The sequence below is a fragment of the Lutjanus erythropterus genome, chromosome 11 (genome assembly GCF_056507025.1).
Source record: "Lutjanus erythropterus isolate fLutEry1 chromosome 11, fLutEry1.hap2, whole genome shotgun sequence".
Lineage (NCBI taxonomy): Eukaryota > Metazoa > Chordata > Actinopteri > Lutjaniformes > Lutjanidae > Lutjanus > Lutjanus erythropterus.
The window spans coordinates 21,768,388-21,790,256 of NC_139327.1; the positions used below are offsets into that span (position 1 = coordinate 21,768,388).

A 21,869-nucleotide genomic window follows, 5' to 3' on the forward strand; every position below is an offset into this window, starting at 1 on the left:
GAACAATCACTGTTGCTATGAATAAAGAGTGCCTAAAAACAGGGCCTGACCAATATTATCTGCCTGATACTGGCCTATCAGAACTATACTGGTTTATATAGTATCAGCATATATGTTGTCCAATATGCACAAAAAAACCCTCTTTTTTTAACAGAATATAATACAAATTGTTTACATTTGTTACCTTTATAGGCAACATTCTATATTTATCTGATTCTTAATCTTAAGTCAAGTTTAATATACAGATATATTTTGCTCTATTTGTTTTTTTTATTTACAAATAATTAGCTATTTATCATTATTAAACATACCTCTACAAGTCATTATTTTGGTATCATTTTTGACAATAACGTTTATTGTTACCTCCAACAAGTGTTACAAGGATCATTGCCTAAAATGTGTTTTTATGTATATATATGATATATCTTTTACTGTCTGTAAAAAGAATACTGGCCAATATATCGATATTTTTACTGCCTAATATTGGCACCATGCAGTCAAAAAAACATCCAGTGTAGGTAGCTATATCTAAAAGACTCAAGGACTTTTCTTTAGCCAGAGACTACCAGGGTTGTGATATTTTCAAAATATCAAAACTAACAAGGACAAAAGATACCATTATGTGAGGAACACCACAGTGAACTTTCTTAGACATTAGTTGCACAAACACTTCCGAAACAGCCTCATTATAAAAAGTTATAATCAGGCTAACTAAAACGCACAGTCACAAGTTTAAACCAATTAAATATCAGCCAGAAATGGAAATGAGGGCAAAAATGAGGTGGCCTAATTAAAAACATTTTATTTTCTCAGATTTTTTCTTTTAATTTTTAAGCTTTTAAATATTTTATGGGCTACTGTATACTAAATGTATGCATCGCCTTACAGTAGCCTTTTCTTCATTCTACAACTTCACAGAAACAAAAATGAAATTAATAAAGAAAATTACTGGTGATACGAATTTAAGCTCTCTTACACTATATATGGGACCTACATTAGGCTATAGATAAATATCAGCACCAAATAGGCAGTCAGAATTTAACGACTCAAATCATTTTTCCTTAGAGGCTGACTGTCCCGGGAGATATTGGGGTGCATCTATCGTCTCCCATGTTGATGCGGATCTAAATTGAGCTCGTCTCCGTGCAAAATCCACTAGTTTATTAAGCTCCAGTCTGCAGCTCCAGTGTGCAGCTTAATTAACTTGTATTAGACACAGACATCACTCACACATCGCCCTACCTTTTGACGAAACAGCTGTAATCAGTGAAAGGAAATCCTTTCCCATCCTCTCTCCGACAGAAATATAAGAAAAAAGGACTGAAAGAAAAACACGCAAAACAGTCGCGCAGAAGTCGATGGTGGTGCCCGAAATGGAAAATTCATGTGCACATATCCCGACAGGCTGTTGTCTACAAGGCTGCAGCCATCCCTCGTAAAACTAAATAGCTATTGCCCCAGTTTCATGCACCTGACTACTGTAACCCTGAGTGCAATGGGATATTTCGGCTTTATCTGCAAAGAGTTAACACTAAACTGGCGTGAAGACAGTTAAATGTTCGTTTACGGGAACGTTAAGGTCCGAAACAGATGTGGCATAAAGAACATGTCGCTTAACGCAAGTTTGGAAGCGGTCAGCATCAGTTGTCGCTTGTGTGGGACCACGGTGCGCTCACAGGATGGATGAGGCGGGCTGGGCAAAACTCCGAGCTTTGCCGAGTGGAGCCGAAAACATCCGGAAGTGAGTGCAGTGTACTGTACAGCAGCGGTGTATGACAACGGCTGCGGCTCTGTATCTCTCACACACGAGGTCTTTAGTGGTTGTTTATAAATCTGACCACCAGTTTAACTTATTTCACCTGCCAATATGTCTGTCTTGTGTTATAATAAGGGATGTGGACAGCGATTTGATCCAGAAAATAACCCCGACGGTGAGTAGTTTCTTAGTTAACTATCGCTGTGCCCCCAGTGGTAACAGTCTGTTAGCAAGCTAGCTAACGTTAACCTCTGATCATCTGGAAATTTCTACAGCCAGCAGGCCTGCTGGGCCCATATAGCTAACCTCATATTAGCTGACTGGACCCAACAAAGTAACAGCTTCATTCATTATCACTGCTGTAGCTTATAACACAGGAAGCAGATAACACGTGGGCCCGCTTTGACTTATTACGGTGTTGCTAGCATGTTAAGCTCCTGTGATTAGCTTGACTGTTAGCGTTTGACTTTCCAGAACCATCGTTTCAGACAGGACACAGTGAGTTGTTTTAAGTTACATTTAAAGAAACCTCTCTTTCAACGTTTTAATGACTTGTATATAAATTTTCTGCAGCACATTTATTAGTTCTATGCCATGAGTATAACTAGCGTTATGTCACCTCAAGAGTTTTTTGCGAATCCAGTGAAATCACCGAAGTTTTTTATTGTCCAGTCCACAATGAAGTTTAGCTAGCGCTGTAACGGAAATAAAGTTAGTCATGTCTGTTTGTTCATTTTATTGGGTCATAGTGTTAGCTCGTCCCCTGTACTGACTGTTAAGGGGTTGAAATATCCATACAGTTTCTTATTTTAAATAGCTTTTGGAGCTGTCTACTAAACACTGAATTGAAGGGAAGATAGGACCAGTGGGATAAGTAGATGGTTTACTGGATAGAATGAACCTAGCTAACTAGATCCTTGTGTTTTTGTAGTTAGTAACATTGCAATTATAAACTTTATATATTTGTAGCACATCTGACCTTTAGCATACAAATAGGGCTTGGAAATATATCAATATTGTATCTATCGTAATAGGAGATTAAATATAGTCTTAGATTTCAGATATCGTTAAATCATGATGTGGCACAAGTGTTCAGTGTTTCCTCTGTATTCATTTAGCAGTGGTACACCGCCACAGCAAGGACATTTCCACCACTGCAAACGTATGTGTAAACATTGACGTTATCTGCAACTAAACTAAGTGTAGTCCAGGTGCTGTAGTACAGAGGTAGGGGGGCGGGGGGGTAGAGGACTACCATACAGTTTCAGGGGAGGCTCAGGGAGTAGAAGTGAAAAGTTAGGCTGTTGCATTAGTTATCAAAAGGAGGTCACATAGAATGCAGTGCATGTAAAAAGTATTCACCCTCTTGGATATTTTCCCCGTTTATTGCTTTCGTTAATGGAATCATGGTCAATATAATGTGACTTTCTTGACAGACAAAAAAGAAAACTACAAAAACTCATAAATGTCAAAGTGAAGACAGATTTCTACAAAGTAATGTCAGTTGATTAAAAATATATAATGTAAAATAAGCGATTGCACAAGTATTCACCCCATTTAAAGTGACTGGCCTAATTCAACAGAGGTCCAGCCAGTTGGTGCAAGTAGTTTTACAGTTAGTGATATGGAGATCACCTGAGTGCAGTCGATGTGTCTCAAGTGATTGTAGTATAAAGACACCTGTATCTGGTGTCTTTATAGGCAAGGTATGAAGACAAAAGAACATTCCAAGCAACTCTGAAAAAGGTTATTGAAAAGTATAAGTCAGGGTATGGATACAAAAAAAATTCAAGTCACTGAACATCCCCTGGAGTTCAGTTAAATCCATCATTAAGAAATGGAAGGAATATGGCACACGTGTAAATCTGCCTAGAGCAGGCCGTCCTCATAAACTGAGTGACTATGCAAGAAGGAGACTAGTGAGGGAGCCACCAAGACACCTATGACTACTCTGAAGGAGTTAAAAGCCTCAGCAGCTGAGATGGGAGAGAGCATACAACAACTGTTGCCCGGTTCTTCACTAGTCAGAGCTTTATGGGAGAGTAGCAAAGAGAAAGCCACTGTCGAAGAAAGTTTATATTAAGTAGTCAAGTGGAATAAGTTTCTTTGGTCTTATGAGACCAAAATGGATCATTTTGGCTATCAGACTAGACGACATGTTTGGCCGACACCAAACACTGCACGTCACCACAAACACACCATCCCCACTGTGAAGCATGGTGGTGGCAGCATAATGCTGCCGGGATGCTTCTCAGCAACAGGCCCTGAAAGGTTTGTAAAGGTAGAGGATAAGATGAAAGCAGCAAAATATAGGGAAATCCTGGAGGACAATCTGATTCAGTCTGCAAGACAACTACAGCTTGGGAGAAGATATATTTTCCAGCAAAACAATGACCCAAAGCATACAGCGAAAACTGCACAGAAATGGTTTAAGGGCAACAAGGTGAATGTTCTGTAGTGGCCAAGTCAAAGCCCCAACCTTAATCCAATAGAGAATTTGTGGCTGGACCTGAAAAGTCAAATTATATTGATCATGATTCCATTTATAAAAGTAATAAAGGGGAATATTGTTTATAGGCATTGTAGCCAAAATGTGTGTGATTTGATTGAAGAAATAGCTCAGATAGCAATTGGGGAATTTTGCTGTTTTTCCCCAAGTCAGAAACTAATAAATGCCTTTGGACAGACCACTTTTATGTATTTAGTTTAGTCTGAACTTATGTAAAACAGCAATAAGACTATGTTGGCTCAGTTGTTGAGTGTCCATAGGATCAAATATTTTAATCCTGAGACTAGAGACATCCAGGAATTTGTTTGTTTGTCTGAGGGGAAGCCCTCCATCTCAGACTTTGAAAATCTTTAGAGGTAATGTTTACTTTGGTCTAATAATAAAAAAAAAAAAAAATGTTTTTTAGCATTAAGACCACAACTGTAAACATAACTTAGACGTAGAAGAACCTTTACCCACTTAGTCATTATATCAGCATTATGATTATATATCAAAAATCTTTTAGTGTTTATATTTTGTGAAAATGCCAATAGTCACTTGATTTTGTCCATGCTCCCCATCACTACATACAAAGATATAAAAGTAGAAGCACAAAAATTTGAGAAACTCACAAGAATCAGAAAGAAGTAAATGTATTCATGAGCTAATAATTTTTCTTTCTACCTAAAGGGCTTATGCCTGAGGAAAGCCAAGGTAATATGTTGAACCTGCACTGTCTCCTGCCAGTAATTTTAATATCAGTCAGTAAAAATGAGAGAAGCCTGACTTAGAAGTCAGGACATTTGACATATACAGTCATGATATATAAAGTAAATATTCTTTGCTAAATTGTTATTAATTAATAATATTTAATGTAACACAACAAGATGCTTAGGGAGAAAAAGACATTTGAAACATCACCACTCATCTGCAAATGATTCCTTTTCTGTCTGTTTGTTGGTTAAGGCGGTGTTACAGGTTTGGCTGGATTTGTGGTTATTTATTCTGCATACTTTTGGATGATAACATTTACAATAAATTATTAACTTGTCCTCTATTAAAAAATTGGTGTGTACTTCCAGAAGTGCACTACCCCACAAACAGCACTAGGAAATTCACTGACACGAGGTTGTGTAGGGATAACATTATTGTCATGATAATTCACTTCTTGATGTTGAGTTTCCTTACTTAAGATAAAGTTTGCCCATGAATGTGATCTAAATATAATTTACCGTTCAAGGTGGCATTGATGTCTTCAGCTCCCACGACAAAACCTTAGTGAGTCCCTTTATTTCTTTTTGTTAGAAGTGTCCTCCTCTGTCTTCCAGTGGTATAACATTGTGTATTATCAGATACTCAATGCAGGAGTCAAGTCTAATTTCCATTTTAATTGGATGCCTCTTTTCAAAACAGTGTGGTATATATTATCATTACCTTTAGGGGTATCTTAAGAGGTGTATCTGAGGTAATAGAAAGGCAGTGGCTCAGTTCTGGCTAAACTGTAAGGAAAATGCTGGATTTATTCCACAATGATTTGATTGAAGTGCAGTTCCAAAAGTGGAACATTTAAAAAAATCATGCTGCACTTTCCACTTCAGGCAAATCTCAGATGATGATCTTTAAAATGTTCTGATGGTATAGCAAAAGTATCATATCCATTACTTTAAAAATGTATTAAACTTTCAGATTGTCTTTTTGTCTTGTTTGGCTTCTACGTCGCTCATTCAAATTTTGTTTCCTTTTGAAAAAACTTCAATAAATCTTTTGGATTCATTTCTTAATGCCCAAGTTATAATTTAATTTATAATGTATTTTGCGTACTGTGCTTCCCAAGGACAAATGCAAATCATTTTATGTAAAACTGTAGTCTTTCTTTTTTTTTCTTCTGGAAAATCACTATCTATTAGAAGTTTAAATTCTTTTTATCCATTGTGTTTTTTAGTTTGCACTCTGTAATCATTGTTGGTTTTATCCATGAATTGACCTATTCCCTGTCTATGCCACTTTTGGATTTGTAATCAGTTCTTTTTCTAAACACCAAGGAGTATTCTAATCTTAATTATTTATCAGATGTTTCCAGTTAACGATGGAATTACCTTCAGTGAGCGATAGAGAGAATAAAGACATTTTGTGCAGTATTTAATCCTACAATCTACACACAGTTTACATTGATTAATCTCAACATATTCGCATTTACATGCAAACATTATGATCAATACCATTAGGGACCATCAAATACTGCTGAAATACAGTCACCAGCAGAGTGGACATCAACAAACAAGTGTAACATTTTGATGTTCAAGGACTTTTTAGACTATTAATTGGTTTGGCGAATTAATTGGTTATCTGCTTTTTCCTGCTCCAAACTATGTTATTATATCAGCCTTTAAAAATCCACTATCGGCCCACCTCTACTTCAGACTGCCTTGTGAAGGCAACCTCAGACGCTGCTGACCCAAGTCCTCTGGGAGATGTACCACACATGAAAGGAGGCGCGAATGCATACAAGACATCATGTTTGTAGTGCTTTATGTTGTTGTGGTGCTTTACCATCAAAGGCTTGGTGTCCATCAAACAGCAGAAAATTACTATGGATTATTTGGAGTTGCTGATTCTCAAATTGCCTCGCCACATTCAGAAACCACTATTCTACATCTCAAATCAACATCCTGTAAAAGAAAAATGAGCACTGTGAGCAATTTAGGGTGTATTTTGAAAGTTAAAAGTTTTGTTTCTTTTATGAAGCTAGAATTCATAAAAGTAGGCCAGAAAAGCTAGAGGGTGAGGTTTGCTGCTGATACCACTGTTTCGTATATTACCACTATTTTGATTCTAAACCTGTGTTTTATTTACACAGATGGCTGCACGTATCATCCAGGAGTCCCAGTATTCCACGATGCATTGAAGGTAAAATGCCTGAAAATGCACTGCTAGCTTGTGTTTCGTTATCTGGCCAAAGTTAATGTCCCTCTGACTTTCTCCAGGGATGGTCCTGCTGCAAGAGAAGAACTACTGACTTCTCAGACTTTCTCAGCATTGTTGTAAGTTCTTTCTTTCTGTTTTAATCCATACTCCTAATCCTCCACGGTCATGTCTCCATTGTCTATTGTTTTCATAGGCATTGACTGCCGCTACTTTTTGCTGTGCACATATTGGCCTGAAATCTCATTGTTAGTGAGTCCAACACAGTGACTTCTCTTCTCACAGGGCTGTACAAAAGGTCCCCACAACAAGGAGAAGCCCCCTGAGCCGGTGAAACCAGATGTGACATCATCAGGCGAAAAGAAAGAAACAGACGACCAAAAACCAAAGTTTAACGAGTATATCATCTCTGCACCAAAGCCTCAGGAGGCGATACTCAGACCAAGGTTAGATATCGAAACTTGAAATGGGTATCGTCTCTCTCTATGGTACAGTGTTGCCAATAGGTAACATACCCAATGCTGCCTTTTACTCTCGCTCAATACATCCTCAATTATGGTGCTATATTTATAAAAAGAGATGGGGTGCAAAGTAAACTAACAGCAGTGTTGTAATTTGTGACGTGTCTCTCTGGAGGTCAGGTCATATCCCTTTTTTGCAGCCTTCCTCACTTTGGTTGAGCTCCATTATCTGTCCACAAAAAGGGTCTGAAAACATCTTTTTCTGTCAGTTTACAATCTGGAAACAATGTACTCATATTAATAGATAATTAGAATTTAATTTTTAATTGTTTAATTTACTTTATTTGATAATATAGTAATGCAAAATGGTAAAATTGTAAATCTTGCTCTGTGTATATGGATTCCCACCGTGAAATCTTTTATCTTTTTATATTGTTCATATATATAAGATAGGGTGTAAAATACATTGATAACAGTTTGAAAGTATTTTAACTCATAAGCATAACACCCCATAAATCTACCCTAAAAATATTTCTTAAAAACTTATTTGAATCATCTTTATTTGTTCTGTTTTGTGACAAAACATTACTTTTTTTTAACCAACTGGCATCATAATGCATGCTATAGAGTGTTAAAACCACATATAAAGTAAAGAAACAGGCCAATAAGAACGCTTTTCTCCATTCAGTACATCTACTACACTTCCACTTCAAAAATGTGTATCCTTATTAGCTCCATGGAATACATTCCCCTATTTGGTATTCTGGTTTAGTATCAAATGCATGAAAGGATAGGTACAGTATCTGAGGTATTAAATCAGCTTGAAATTATCAAACATACGATCCACACGAGAGTCAGAGGCGTTCTCTCGTCTTTTACCCTGGATACTTCCCTACAGAGTTCAAAAGAAAGTGGACAGGCGACTGATGAGGCGATTACTACTGAACAGTGGAACTCCTTTCAAGTAGTGTATGGGTCTTAGGCTGGCTTTGTACACGAGACCTAATTCTGAAGTGATGTTGCAGATAATGTATTCCTCACAAGTAAAACCCACAGTACCCTTCCAAATAGTTTTCAGTTAACATTAATTAAAAAACAGTTACCTTTTCAGTCATGCCTAATGTTTTTTTGTTACTGTTACAGTGCTGATGAGCCCATGGTGAGATTGCAGCATAAAGTCTCTGGTTCTCTGAAACAGGCTCTGGAGAAACTGCAGCTTTCTGAAAATGTAGCAGAGAAGAAAGGTGAGAACAGAACTTCATCTCCCCCTTTTTTTGAGTCCTCTTTATCATACAGTGCTACCATCCACTTCTTGTTATACTAGACAGGAAGGTCATGTTGACAGTGGAAGTTAATGGATGCCTGCAGGGAATTCGCCCTCACCTGCATCCTTCACATCATGGCGTTTGAGGAAAAGCTGACAGGGACAGGACAACTCATCATAACTGTGGATGCATTTCTGGAAGGTGCTCTTGAAGGCATGGGTGTCAGTTATTTGTCTCTCTTTTTGTGTCTCTCTAGAGGAAGATAGCGATGAGATCAAGATTGGAACATCCTGTAAAAATGGAGGATGTACTAAAGTAGGTATATGTGTCACTGTATACTAAAAATCTCTCTTTTTTTCCCCCATACTTCCGTAGGGTATTAGCAGCTTAAGTTTTTTGAATTTTTGCTTTATGCTAATTCATGCTTGTGGAGTCTGCCAAATAAGTGTCCACTTCTTCTCAAAGTCTGAGCCAAATTCAATTCGAAAAATCCTCTGAACAGATGTCAATAAATGCAAACAAAAACAAATCATGATGATCCAAGCTGATCCTGACAAAGAAATTATGACGCCCCAAAAGAGCTCACCGCTCTGGGTAAGAGGGGCGTCGATGTAGCTCCTTTTCCACCTCCTCCACATTCTCTCTGAGACGAATGGAGAGCAAAGATGTTTTGCTCAAGCTAATCTGGCCTGTCAGAGCAGAAACCCTAAGATTAGAAAATAAATTGTGAAGAGTGTCTGCATTGACTTGGGTTTTGTAGAAGCTTGGAGTGGGACTTCACTCATTTACATAATTGGACTTTAACTGATTTGATTGAAGGCCATGAGATATTCTCTCAAGGGCTGCCTGCTTTTAGTTGATTAATCAGTTGGGGTCTTGGTAGAGTCTAAATTAGGACACTTTTGTCACTACTCATTCCCAGAAAATTATACTTCTTTCACCTCTATCATTACAATAATTTTCAGAATATGTTTTAATAAAAATTAGATTTTAAGAGATCCCTCTCAATGCCACTTTTAATCTGCAAAGAGGTGACAGTAGTGGAGAAAGTCTTGTCAATTCAGTATCCTGTGACTGTTAACTAAAAGTTTTAAATTGTCGAGAAGTGCCATACTTGTGCAAATTAGCCCTATTTTGTATTTTGATATGAAAAGCAATCTTTAGTCTTTTGAACCACACTTTTTTGTTGTCTTTAGAGTTTTGAAGGGCCTGCAAGCGAATCGGATGTGTGCTTATACCACTCTGGATTTCCTATCTTCCATGAAGGGTTAGTATTACTCACATTTTTCTTTCCTTATCTTGAAGAACTTTTACTATTCACTCTTAAAAGGGTTAGCTCTGCTTATTTAACGTAAGGTTGTGTGAGGTACTTTTATTGATGATTAGTGTATTAAATACAGTAGTTGGCAGCCAGCACACCTTCAGGTTGAAGAAGCAGAGGGGAGTACCAGCATGGAAAACAAGTAATGTACTGCTGTGGACAGGGTCAACAGCAAAACGTATTTTAGCCACTTTGAAAAAGGTCCACCTAAAAAAAAAAAAAATCAATATCTGCTGAACTGTTCACTATATTTATTATAATTTCAGACAGCCTTCTCCAACAGGAAATTGTCATTATGTAAGCCAAACATCACTCTTTCCAAAGAAACCAGACTCCTTAAGGAAAAACAGTCATTTAAGCTTGCAGAACACAGAAGTTGCTGTCCCAATTGTTTAGTTTGTTTGTCATATTGTGCGACGTTGGAATGTGAACTAACCTTTGAAAACACCAAAGTCACACACTACAAAAAAAGTCAACACGTACTAACAAACACAATCAGGCAGCAGTAGTTCAACAACTCACCTTTTCTGCAAATGACTAGTTTTCCTTGAAGGAATAGTTCAGTTTTTTTAGTTCACAAAACACTGCTGGAGTTTCACAGGAAAACAGCGTTGCAGAATCTCCTAAACAATTTAAGTGAATGTTGAATTGTTTTCAAACTCAAAAAACACAAAAATGCCTCCATACTACTCACCTGGCGTAATCCAAGTCTCATGAAGCCCCAATATGCTGTTAGGCTAAAAACATGGTGTAAAGGACATCTTTTAAGTCAGTTTAGCCTGTTGGGGTTTTAAGAGACTTAGATTATGTCATACGACTAGCATGAAGGCATTTTATTCTTATTATTATTTTGTTTGTTTGTTTATTTTTCTGGTTACCATTCACTTCAGTTGTTTGGGAAATACTGTCACACTGTTTTCCTGTGAAACTTCAGCAGTGTTTTGTGGTGTTATTTATGGGTGAATTATCCCTTTAAGCGGTTTGCTTGAGCATGAGAGAATGTTACTTGGCTTATATTACAGTGGTTTTCCACTGTCTGACAGTGAGGTAAAGTGGTAAAACTATACTAAATATCACCCTATATGGTACATTTACACACCATATGCTGCTGACCCTGCCCACAGCAGTTCATTGCATAGCGTCTGGTAGTCTGCTGCTGGTACTCTTCTCTGCTTCCCCAAACTTGGGGGGTGCTGACCGCCATCTACTGTTGTCATTACACTGATTTATATAATCTCATTCAACCCCACTTCAAACAATGTGAAGTATCCCTTTAACTTCCCATCGCTGTGTTTCACTATATTGACATGAAACAGCAGATATTCTCTGGAAACTGTAAAAAAAAAAGTGTGAAGAGCAACACTAGTATTTTCTTGTCAGTCTTCCTGTTAGTCTTTTTTGCCGACTCTCTTGAGTGACAAGTTATCGACTGCTAAAAAAAAAATTCTGGTGGGTGTTTGTCTTTCCTGCATCTCCAGGATGAAATACTGGAGCTGCTGTAAGAGAAAAACCTCAGACTTTAACACCTTCCTCTCTCAAGAGGGCTGCACCAAGGGAACACATCTATGGAGGAAAAAGGATGCGGTAGGTGTTCCCGCTTGACAGCAAGTCATCATTTATGTGTGCAAGTCTGTATGAGAGAGCCTCAGCTGCGTCTCCATCTAGTGGTGTCTGGTAAACACTTGCACAGTGGAGACTAAATGGCTAAATTTGTGTTAACAAATGATCCAACAGTGCTTCAGATGTTGTTTATCTGAAATCTGTCTTGCAGGGTAAGAAAGTGGTTCCATGTCGGTTTGACTGGCACCAGACTGGGTCGCAGGTCATCATCTCTATCTACGCCAAAAACACCATCCCAGAGCTGAGCTATGTGGATGCTAACAGCACCACGGTGAGGGGATACTACATGTCGTCAGATGATTTCTGTCCATATTGAACGTGCTTCATTTTTGGTCACATTCTTCATCAACCTAATGTTTAGTTCTGTTTTCTTCTTCAGCTCAATATCCATGTTATATTTGAGGGAGAGAAGGAATTTGAGCAGAAAATCAGCTTGTGGGGAGTAAGTACAGCTTTAATTTCAAACTGATATAAAAAGTCTTGTGATGATAACTATATGCCGGTTTGACATATATATATATATATATATATATATATATATATATATATATATATATATATATACACATATGTATACACCATTTTGTACAGCAGTCAAGATCCCACCATTTAACATACTTACACAAATTATAGTATTTTATATTCTACAGATCAACACAATGGATCTTTGCAGTTGGAATTGAAATTGCAGTAATAGACCCTTTTTATTGCAGCCATTTTGACATAAAATAGTAAACACAGATGTTATCAATGATACTAAATAAGGTTCTGTTCTGTTCAGGACAAACAGATTCAGGGTGCTGCTATTATGCATGTTGTCTCACTGACTCTGCTACACTAAACACAATGGAAGTTTAATTAGTATCATTGGTATGTCACTGTGTTACCCTAATATTTCATATCAGTATGGCTGCTGTGAAAAAGGTCCAGTGTACCTCAAAAATTAATCATACCTGAAAATACACAACTAGTTAAAACATGATTTTAGACAACTTATATCTCAATCTTTTTTGACAGACCAGCTTATCTGTGATTAATTTTTACCATAAAGAACTATCTCACTGTTACCTTGGACACACTTGGATAAGTGCACTTCAGTGATGTTTCAATTTGACTTGAATATACTTGCTAATCTAAAGGGCTGTCCACTCTAAGAACGATGACTGTAACAATAACAGTGTGAACATCCACAATGTTGTTCACCTCTGTCGTCATTATAGTTGTGGTTTGGACTCCACCATCCACTTGAGTTAGAGAAATTTTTAAAATTACATATATAGTTATTCTTGTATTGATTGTCCTTGGTGATGACGGTCTTCTAGAGGTGACAAGTCAAGAGTCTGGATCATTCTTTTACCCCTACTGTAGGATTTCAGCTGGCAAGAACAGATAATTTCCTGAACATCCAGCCAAGTGCAGTTCTAATTGGTTACATTTAGAGGATTCAGCTTTTCTTCTGTCACTCTCCCTCCTTTCCTTGTAGGTGATAGATGTGAGTAAAAGTATAGTGAACATGATGGCCGCCAAGATCGAGGTCGCCATGAAGAAGTCAGAGGCCATGTCATGGGCCCGTCTGGACCTTCCTCCCCCCGTCATCCCACCAAAAGAGAACGAGAAGAAAAAAGAGGAGGCTGATAGCGAAGATGAAGACGAATGATGAGGAAGTAAAATAAAAACATAGTGTTTTATTTTTATCTCAATCAAAGGCCACACAGTCCATTCCTTACCTCTTTTGCTGTGTTTTGTAACTTTGGCCTCTACTCGTCAACGTTACAGTGTTTCTCCTTTCACTCTTACATGTTGACGTTCTTGGTTTTGCCTGTTTTTCCCGAGTTCTGATCCTTTTAATTGGCCATTATGAAGGATGGAATTCTAAAGAATTGTCAAGTATTTTAAGAGTTTTTCACTCAAGTAGCGAAAGATAATTGGGGGGGGGGGAGGCATTTTGCAGATTTTCATTAAGTCAAATGATGACACACTTGTTAATTGCACTGAAATTCCCTTCAAAATAACACAGTAAAATAAATCCTTACTCTCAGATCCATGAAGCCTTTCATGTGGACTGCTCACATTAATTCATGGAGATGGACCACAGTTGTTATCATCTTTAAGCAATGTTTGTGTAAAGATTCATTCCATCCTTGGTTTCATAAAGTGTATAAATTATTGCATTGTTTTGTCCACACAGTATCACATCAGTCAAAACGAAGCTGCTCTATGTAGCTTGAGTAGGAAATTTGGATCTCTAAAATGTCCACACTTGTGTGATATGTAGTTTATTCTGAATAAACTGGGCTTTGGAACTTTTAAATGTAGAAATTTATTGTTTGACAGCCAATTATCCCACATTTTTCACAGTTGAAATTGCAGGTTTGCTCAAAAGTAGTTGTTTTTTTACACAATTACATCTATAATGTATATTTTGTACAAGTTTTTCTTCCAAATAATCAATGCTGTATTTATCTCATCATTTCAACAATTAGTGCTGTTTTAATAATGAGAATGTACTGTAATATCTAAGAATGCGGATTAAATATGAGGTATTTTGAGCAAAGTACTGTATTATAAAAACTCTATGCTCAACAGCATGTTTCAAGGCTTAGAATGTATGAGTTCATTTTGACTCCAGGAGACCATGATGTTAAGGGTAGAATCATTAAGGAACCAATTTATCTTACCAAAAATAAACTTTTGTGTTGAACTTGTAAAACTGGGGTGATGTGTGTGTGTGCTGGGTTAAATCCTCTGTGAATATTTCTCCTGCAGATGTACAGCATATGCAGAGTAAGTTTTTGTTAAAGTGCTATCAACGCTAGACTTTCAACAGAAATGAAACACTTCTCTTGAATTTAAGTAGGTGTGACCTTTCAAGTGAGGATTTTGAACCACATGCATCTTGGGGGAATTGCAGTGACTTTTACAAATGTCATAAAGTTTTTTAAACTGTTACATAACTCTTAAGGTTAGAGTATTGAACTATGTCCTGATGCTGTAGTGATGTCTCAGCCCTTGACATCGATGTAGACATTATCACCCTTTTCCCTTTCCAGTAGTACGTCTCACACTACAAACAATCAATTTAAATGTTAATCAAAACATGGTTCAGTCAACTCCCACATAAAGATTTTTTTTTTCTTAAAGTCCCTCAAGGCTTCTGTAAATTAATCTGAAGAGTTTGTCTTTCTTGTTCTGAATGGCAGCTGCATGCATGTAGGATATCATTCCCTCACAATAAATGCCTGCGTAGATGACTGATGCAACACACAGCAGAAGCGGGTTTTGAAGGTAATCAGCTGAAACCAGTTTCAGTCATTATAGAACATTTCCATGACTGAAATCATAAATGTAGGACAGAGCATGTCTGAAATGACCTAATGGCTAGAATTTGAGATGCTGTGGGTGGAATATGTTCAAAGTTTAACATGTCTTACAAATCATTTTATGGAAGCTCAGAGAGTCAAGTGAGAAGAAAGTGGTTATCTATTTTTTTAAGTCTGATATAAACTCCTTTGTTTATGTAAGAGCCAAGTGTTCAAAACAAGTAGGCCTACTGCAGTTCAAGTAATGAGTTGCAGCCATAGACTGTATATTAAAAAGGTTGAATCTCTATTTAATATATGATCTATCTGTTGTGTCCCCCTGTCCCCTCCTCCCCAGGCTCAAAGGTCATTCAGGTTGATCTTAGACAATAACAACATAAACACTGTAAGTTGATGTAAAGCTAAGCCTGTTATCCTGGAAAACAAAAGCCCACTGCTCTGAAAAGACGTTCTGAGCACAGCAAAAACCATGAAAATAACTAGTCCTTGCAAAACTTTTTCCCAAGCTGTTTCACAGATGAAAAAACAAAAAAAAAGGAACTTAGACATTCAACCTTTTTTGCCTGTTGAAGTCATAAACACAGGAGACAAAACAATTTAGACCAGACTTAAAAAATGGATTGACAGATATTTTTTTCTCACTTTGCTTCAGGGCTTCAGTATCATTTCAATATTTCCTGCATCCACAGGTTTTTTGTTAATACAGTTTTTATTAATACATAGCCATTTACAAAGAGTATAGTCTCATTGCAGGTAGTCAGTGTAATGCATAATTCACAGTGCTTTCATGTTGAAATTCACAGATGTGTGTGTCATCACACAGGACTGGCTGTGCATTCACATAGTTGTTTGGTAGTTACGGTGTTTGGTTTCCTCTGTGTCGCTGCTCCAGATAAGTGGCTGTCTTTCTGGGAGAGCAAATAAGTTTTTCCACCTCCCCGCATGCAGCCAGGATGACCCTCGGTATCGCCGTTTTGCAGTTAGGACAGCGATGGCTATGACCACAGCTACAATTCCCCCACAGAGCCCTGCGAGCAGCAGCCAGGGCCACACACCCTGCAACTCCTCCAGGTAAGGACGAATGGATTCTGCAAGCCTTTGGTCTGAAAAAAAAAATGTACATGTAGTGGTTTAAAACTTTTTAGATAGATTTATGAAAATGCAGGGGGAAAATGAAGAAAAACATCAGCAGAGAGAGAGCAGTACAGGGTTCTTTGGCTTGTCCGGAACCTTTTATTAAGGTTCAGAGGGTTCTGCACAGAATTCAATATAAAAGGATTATATCTGTGAAAAGTTCCACCCAGAACCCCCTATGATAGGTTCTATGGTGTAACTTTTCCACCCAGAACCCTCTCACCTTCATAGGCTGCTAACAAGACCCCACCCAATTCTACCGAGATGTCTTTTATACTCCAAGGGTTTCATCTAGAACCCACCCAGGATATCTAGCTAAGATCATTTAATTTTTCCAAGGGTTTCATCTAGAACTTCTACCAAAAACCTTTTTATATTCCAAGGGTTTTATCTAGAACCCACCCATGGGATTTACTGGGAACCCTTTTTTTATGCCAAAGCTTTCATATAGAACCCCCGCCCCACCGACCAAGTGGCTCTTCTGAGAACCCTTTTATAGATGAAGGGTTTCATCTAGTACCCACCCCGGGGCTTCAACCAAAAACCCTTTTATATTTCAAGGGTTTTATCTTCAACCCACCAAGGGGTTCTACTGAGAACCTTTTTATGTTCCCTTGGTTTCATCTAAAGCCCACCCAGAAATTCCAAAAATAGTTCTTTCAAATCAGGGTTTAACCTGTAACACTTTTCTAAGGGTTCTGTAAGGAACCATATTGTAAAAGTATACTCCAGATGAGGCAAAAAATTATCAACTATGGCAGAGCACAAGTAAAATGAATTACTAGGGGGATTTCAGATGCATTTCTTTCTTCCAAAAAGGGTTCTTCTCAAGAAAAGCGTTCTATCTTTGAAGAACCCTCTCTTCAAAAAAGGGACCGAACCTCAGCCCTTCAGGAAGAACCCTTTTGATACTATTTCTATTTCTATTTCTATTAGTTATTTCCTCAAATGAATGTGTAAAAATGCACTGCACTTAAAGAGAACTTACTTGCATCTAGCAGATGTGAATATTCATATCCCAGGTCCTTGCTGGAAATGAAGAACTCTCTGTTTCTGTGGAGGGGCAGGAAGGGAACCATGTGGTATTCACTGTTGTGTCCTATGGGAGCGTTAGACTCTGGATACTGTGATGGAGACGGTCTGTGCCTCCTGAGCCACTCCTCATAAATGCTTTCATAGAGAACAACATCAAATACAGTACTGCCGTTAGGTGCAAGCAAGCGTGTAAGTGGACCCTAATTGTAAAATGTGTAAGATTTCTATTCTTTATATATTCTGTAAGTAACTCACCTGTCGACATAAGTGTGGTGGAGAAGGAATATGGGGTCATTTGCTGAGCCCTGCACTGAGGACATGGAGCCGTTCATAAACACATGCAGAGCAGCGTGCATGCCCATACGAGAACTGTTTCCTAACCCAGTCCGAGGATCCCCGAATCCTGCAAGATGAGATTAGGGAATCAAAGGCTTTTTTGTTATAAAATGAAATATTGTCACACAAAATCAACATATCAAACAGACATGGACAAGACAAGGACACTTTAAACAGCACATGTGTGGCAATGGTAATCTCCAGAAAGCTTTTCTACCATGAACTATCTTTCTTTTCTGGGAAGTATGAGATATGTAAATGTGTTCAGATGTGATATATCCTAGGAAGCCATCACAAGCCTCTAAAGCTGTGTTGAAGATAGCACTTTATTTGGCTATTCAGCCCACTATTAATGGAAAATACATGTGACCCTTTGCCTTTCTTGAACAGCTGGAATTGTGCAGAATTTGTAACCCTGAACCCTTGTCACATAATGTAATGTAATCCCTGAGATGAATACATAACCAGATATTAGCTATGTATATATGTGCAAAAGTCACCTGTGACTTAGTGGACATTTTAGTGATGCCCACTCCAGGGGCTGGATAGTTTCAGAGGTACAAAGTAACAGGTATCTGTACTTTATTTAAGTGATTATTTTTCTGGCAACTTTTTATTTTTACCCACTACATTTTAACTCTAGTTAGTTGTTAGTTTAGTTTTCATACATTTAAGAGGAATTATTAATTGTTTTGTGTCATTACATGTCGCCTTCCCAATGCCAAGACTGAGTAAACCTACACTGATGGAACAATTACACAGTGCATATCACGCACAACAGAGATAATAAGACAAAAATGATGTAAGATCTAACAGGATGAAACAGACAAGAAAGGGAGATTCAAACACAGACAAAGGAGGTTCAGTTAGCCCTGCACAACCAGCTGGCAGAAATGTCCATCAGTACGCTACTTTTTATACAATATGAGTCCAAAGCCTGTACTTTTTCACTTTTACTAGAGTAAATAAGTTGAATCAGTGTTTCTGCTCTTACCACAGTCTCTTCTACTTAAAAGAAGTACTTAAACTATGATTGTTCATTACTATTTCCATTCCAGCTCAAAAATTCATGATACTTGTCACCATATTGGTAATGTCTGAATTTTTCTCCTCTAAAATCAGTATCAGACTTTAATCAGAATACTCCTGGTAGTACATCCAGGTTTCTCAAAACCAAGGCATGGTCTCATCCAGGTCTCTGAAACCCGAATAAGCTGTTTACGTGATGAAAAATAACCAGGATACTCCAAATACCCAATCATGACCAGTATACCAGTGAGCATGTAAACACACTAAATGGGACCTTATGGGCTCATAAACTGGATACTCATGTTGGTGTTATTAAGGCATCATAGCAGCTTCCTACAAAAAATAATATAATGCATTATTTAAGCCAACTTTGGTTGTCATATGGTGTGTGTTATTGAATGTGGTGAGTGTGTCTTCATCTGTCATATCCATATAGTGCTATTAAACTGCATTTATGTCATGTGAGGCCACAAAGTCCACACTTATCCAGCACATCACAGGGATAGAAGAGAGTGAAGAGTAGCAGTGCAGAGCTGTAGGCTGTTTAATTTAAGATGGAGCAGCCCAGCGTGTGATATCACCTGTAGAGCAGGATAGTCAGAGTGTGTGTGTTTGTGTGTGTGTCCATTTGTGGTCAAGCTTATCTGACCTTCCAGAGTGTTCCTGAAGCTCATGTTGGCAGTGCGGTCCATGGCTCCGGTGTCATAGTTGGGCAGACTGAGAGTGAACTCCACCTCCGCTGAAGTTGGTAATCGTTCAACCACGTTACGATTGTGGTTTCCAGGGTTGCGACGCAATGGGCCTTCTCCCGTTGCGTCGCATAGTACGCCTCTGTTGTTGTAGTCCTCTGCTTGGGAACACAGCACCTGTTGATGGAGACACCCAAAAGAACACATGTGCAGTGCAGCAGATGAAAGCTCCAGCACAAATCCCAGAAATTAAGTGAATATCAGACATTTATCAGCTTCAGTGAGTTTGAAAATGACCCTGCTGTTAGGTTTATTACAATGTATAAATAAACTATTTCTTTTAACTTAAAAAAGTTAGTGTCCAGACTGCCTTCAAACTTTAAGTTTTCTTTATTTGAAAAGACAAGTTGAGGTAATTTTTCAATCATTCAAAACAAATTAACTTTTCTAGTCAAATACTCAATATTAAATAAGTTGTACTTGAGAAAACAAGTTCAGCAAGCTAAAGATATGAACCAACAACTGTTTAGTCACACTTACAAGCAACAATTTTGCTTAGGGCGCTATAAAGACTTAGGCTGGCCCTGTGTGTACCCTACTGATTCATATCAATATGGCTGCCTTGAAAATGTCTATTTTGGCAACCTCTTGTATAGAAGGAGAGCTTGAGTTTACCCTCCAAGAAGAGAAGACTGAGCCTGGACTGAGGAAACTTGGATCCTGGGGACTCCGGGCTCCCATCAGCTCGTCCGTGCACACATCACAGCCCTGCGCGTCCCTCCAGTCCCAGTAGGGGATGGTGAAGCCCATGTCTCCGGTCAGCTTCCTGATTTCATGCTCCCAGTGCAGCAGGTAGACGCGGTGCCACGGGAGGAACGCAGGAGCCCAGTGCGCAAAGTCCACATCGGTCCACACGTTCCCGGGCCCGCCCAGCAGCGCGTTCCTGGACACATAGTAGTGCATCCACACAAACACATCGTACACTGACACATCTGCGAACATCGGGTTAGAGCCGTTTAACATCTCCTGATAGGTCCCGGTGGCCACAACATAGTCCCTGCTGACCGTCTGCTTGGCCAGGTTCAGGTAGGACACCAGTCTAATCCTCTCGGCCCTGGACAGGTGGAAGATGTTCCTCCTCAGAGACTCTCTCCTCTCGTTACAGTTCACTCCAAAGTAGCCAAACTTACAGTCCGCGCAGTTGAATCCCATGAAGTTCCCTGCGCAACGGCACGTCCGGTTGTAGAAAACCAAAGGCCACTTCTCCCGGTCGTCCAGCCCGGAGAAAGGGTACTGCGGCCCGTCGGGCTGCTCCGGCACCTCCACATCCTGACAGAAGCCCCGGCCCGAGCTGGCTCCGCAGGCCGAGCCGTCTCCCTCCCAAACCGGGCAGCACTCCTTCGTGCGTAAGGCTTCCTGGGTGGCACACGGACGGGGAAACTGTTGATAGCTGGGTGTCAAAAATAACATGATACTAACGATTATCAGGGGCCACATTACAGCGAGGTTTTACTTTTGAGTAGTTACAAAGATATGAACTCTAATGCACAGAGTGGGAAAGCCCATGTGATGCTGCACAGGCTTAAATTCTTGAGGGTTTTTTTACTCCGGGTACCCCCTCCTCCTCCTCCTCCTCCTCCTCCTCCTCCTCCTCCTCCCCTCTGTTGAGCCATGCAGTCACATGCCGGTTTAACCTCAGGGTGAAGCTTTCTTCATGAGGGGGGCAATCAGGCGAGCCCAGATGTAGGCATCTCGAGACTGCAGCCAAAGTCCTTACAGAAAAAAACAGGAATTACTCTGAATTCAACGAAGCTTTTTCTATAAGGAGATTTGCAGCATTTGTGCTGCTCAGTGGGGGCCTAATGAAACTTTAATGTCATTAAAACTGAGGCTGTATCATATAATACAGAGGATATTTAGTTTACGTGTTGCCTCAGTTCATTTCTGTTTATGGGATCATGATTATTGTCAACAGAAACTGAACAGTTGAGTCAATATAGCCAGATAATGCAGTTTCACATAACTTTAGGGCATTTATTAGTTTCTGAGTCTTAGAAATTAAGTGTGACAAACAGCAAGATTCCCCCAAGTTACTGAATGTCTGAACTATCTCTCTAACCAACTCACATGCATCGATATATTTGTTGACCGATATTATCTGTCAGCATACATGTTGTTCAATATACATGCATAACATAATGCAGATTGTTTTTATTGTTAGCTGTATAGCCAACAAGTTATATAAATTTGATCAATGTTCGTAATTCCTATTTAATATATACATATATTTTGCTCTATTTGTGTATTTCTTTTTATTTAAAGTTATTTCTAATTATGAAAACACTGCTGAAAGTTAACTGTTTCAGTGCACTGATGTCATTTTGGACAATAATGTGTATTGTTAAACTGTAAAATATCCTACCTTCAACAATATATTTGTCACAAGTGTTTGAAACCCACTTTTGAGGGATCCCTGCAAAAAATATATTTATG

General features: G+C 38.7%; 3 protein-coding genes across 3 annotated transcripts in view; 1 reads left to right on the forward strand and 2 right to left on the reverse strand.

Moving 5' to 3' along the window:
• Nucleotides 1-388, reverse strand: part of fat3b (FAT atypical cadherin 3b) — a 116,007-nt gene extending 115,619 nt beyond the window's left edge. The window contains exon 1 of the mRNA XM_084730630.1: nucleotides 364-388. Coding sequence (XP_084586756.1) covers nucleotides 364-388 — 25 coding nt within the window. The remainder of the gene's footprint in view (nucleotides 1-363) is intronic.
• Nucleotides 389-1,717: 1,329 nt separating this feature from the next.
• Nucleotides 1,718-14,543, forward strand: chordc1b (cysteine and histidine-rich domain (CHORD) containing 1b). The gene is made up of 11 exons (XM_084731270.1): nucleotides 1,718-1,931; nucleotides 7,102-7,151; nucleotides 7,229-7,285; nucleotides 7,452-7,612; nucleotides 8,771-8,871; nucleotides 9,149-9,207; nucleotides 10,089-10,159; nucleotides 11,692-11,797; nucleotides 11,985-12,104; nucleotides 12,213-12,275; nucleotides 13,317-14,543. The coding sequence occupies exons 1-11, from the start codon at nucleotides 1,868-1,870 to the stop codon at nucleotides 13,488-13,490; spliced, it is 1,026 nt and encodes a 341-aa protein (XP_084587396.1). The 5' UTR covers nucleotides 1,718-1,867; the 3' UTR covers nucleotides 13,491-14,543.
• Nucleotides 14,544-15,710: 1,167 nt separating this feature from the next.
• LOC146319045 (tyrosinase-like) lies at nucleotides 15,711-20,971 on the reverse strand. Its single transcript, XM_084731271.1, has 5 exons — nucleotides 20,052-20,971; nucleotides 19,337-19,553; nucleotides 17,578-17,725; nucleotides 17,276-17,457; nucleotides 15,711-16,256 (listed from the first exon to the last, which is right to left on the reverse strand). Exons 1-5 carry the CDS (start codon nucleotides 20,871-20,873, stop codon nucleotides 15,991-15,993), a joined length of 1,635 nt encoding a protein of 544 aa, XP_084587397.1. The 5' UTR covers nucleotides 20,874-20,971; the 3' UTR covers nucleotides 15,711-15,990.
• Nucleotides 20,972-21,869: the final 898 nt, after the last annotated feature.

Excerpts from the sequence above, each read along its gene's own strand:
- chordc1b (XM_084731270.1), top strand. The coding sequence starts at position 1,868 with ATGTCTGTCTTGTGTTATAATAAGGGATGTGGACAGCGATTTGATCCA. Across the intron at positions 8,872-9,148 it reads AAATGTAGCAGAGAAGAAAG|AGGAAGATAGCGATGAGATC; the intron begins GTGAGAACAGAA and ends GTGTCTCTCTAG. Across the intron at positions 12,105-12,212 it reads TGGATGCTAACAGCACCACG|CTCAATATCCATGTTATATT; the intron begins GTGAGGGGATAC and ends TTTCTTCTTCAG.
- LOC146319045 (XM_084731271.1), bottom strand. The coding sequence starts at position 20,873 with ATGTGGCCCCTGATAATCGTTAGTATCATGTTATTTTTGACACCCAGC. Across the intron at positions 19,554-20,051 it reads CAGTCTTCTCTTCTTGGAGG|GTGCTGTGTTCCCAAGCAGA; the intron begins GTAAACTCAAGC and ends CTCCATCAACAG. Across the intron at positions 17,726-19,336 it reads CTTCAGGAACACTCTGGAAG|GATTCGGGGATCCTCGGACT; the intron begins GTCAGATAAGCT and ends CTCATCTTGCAG.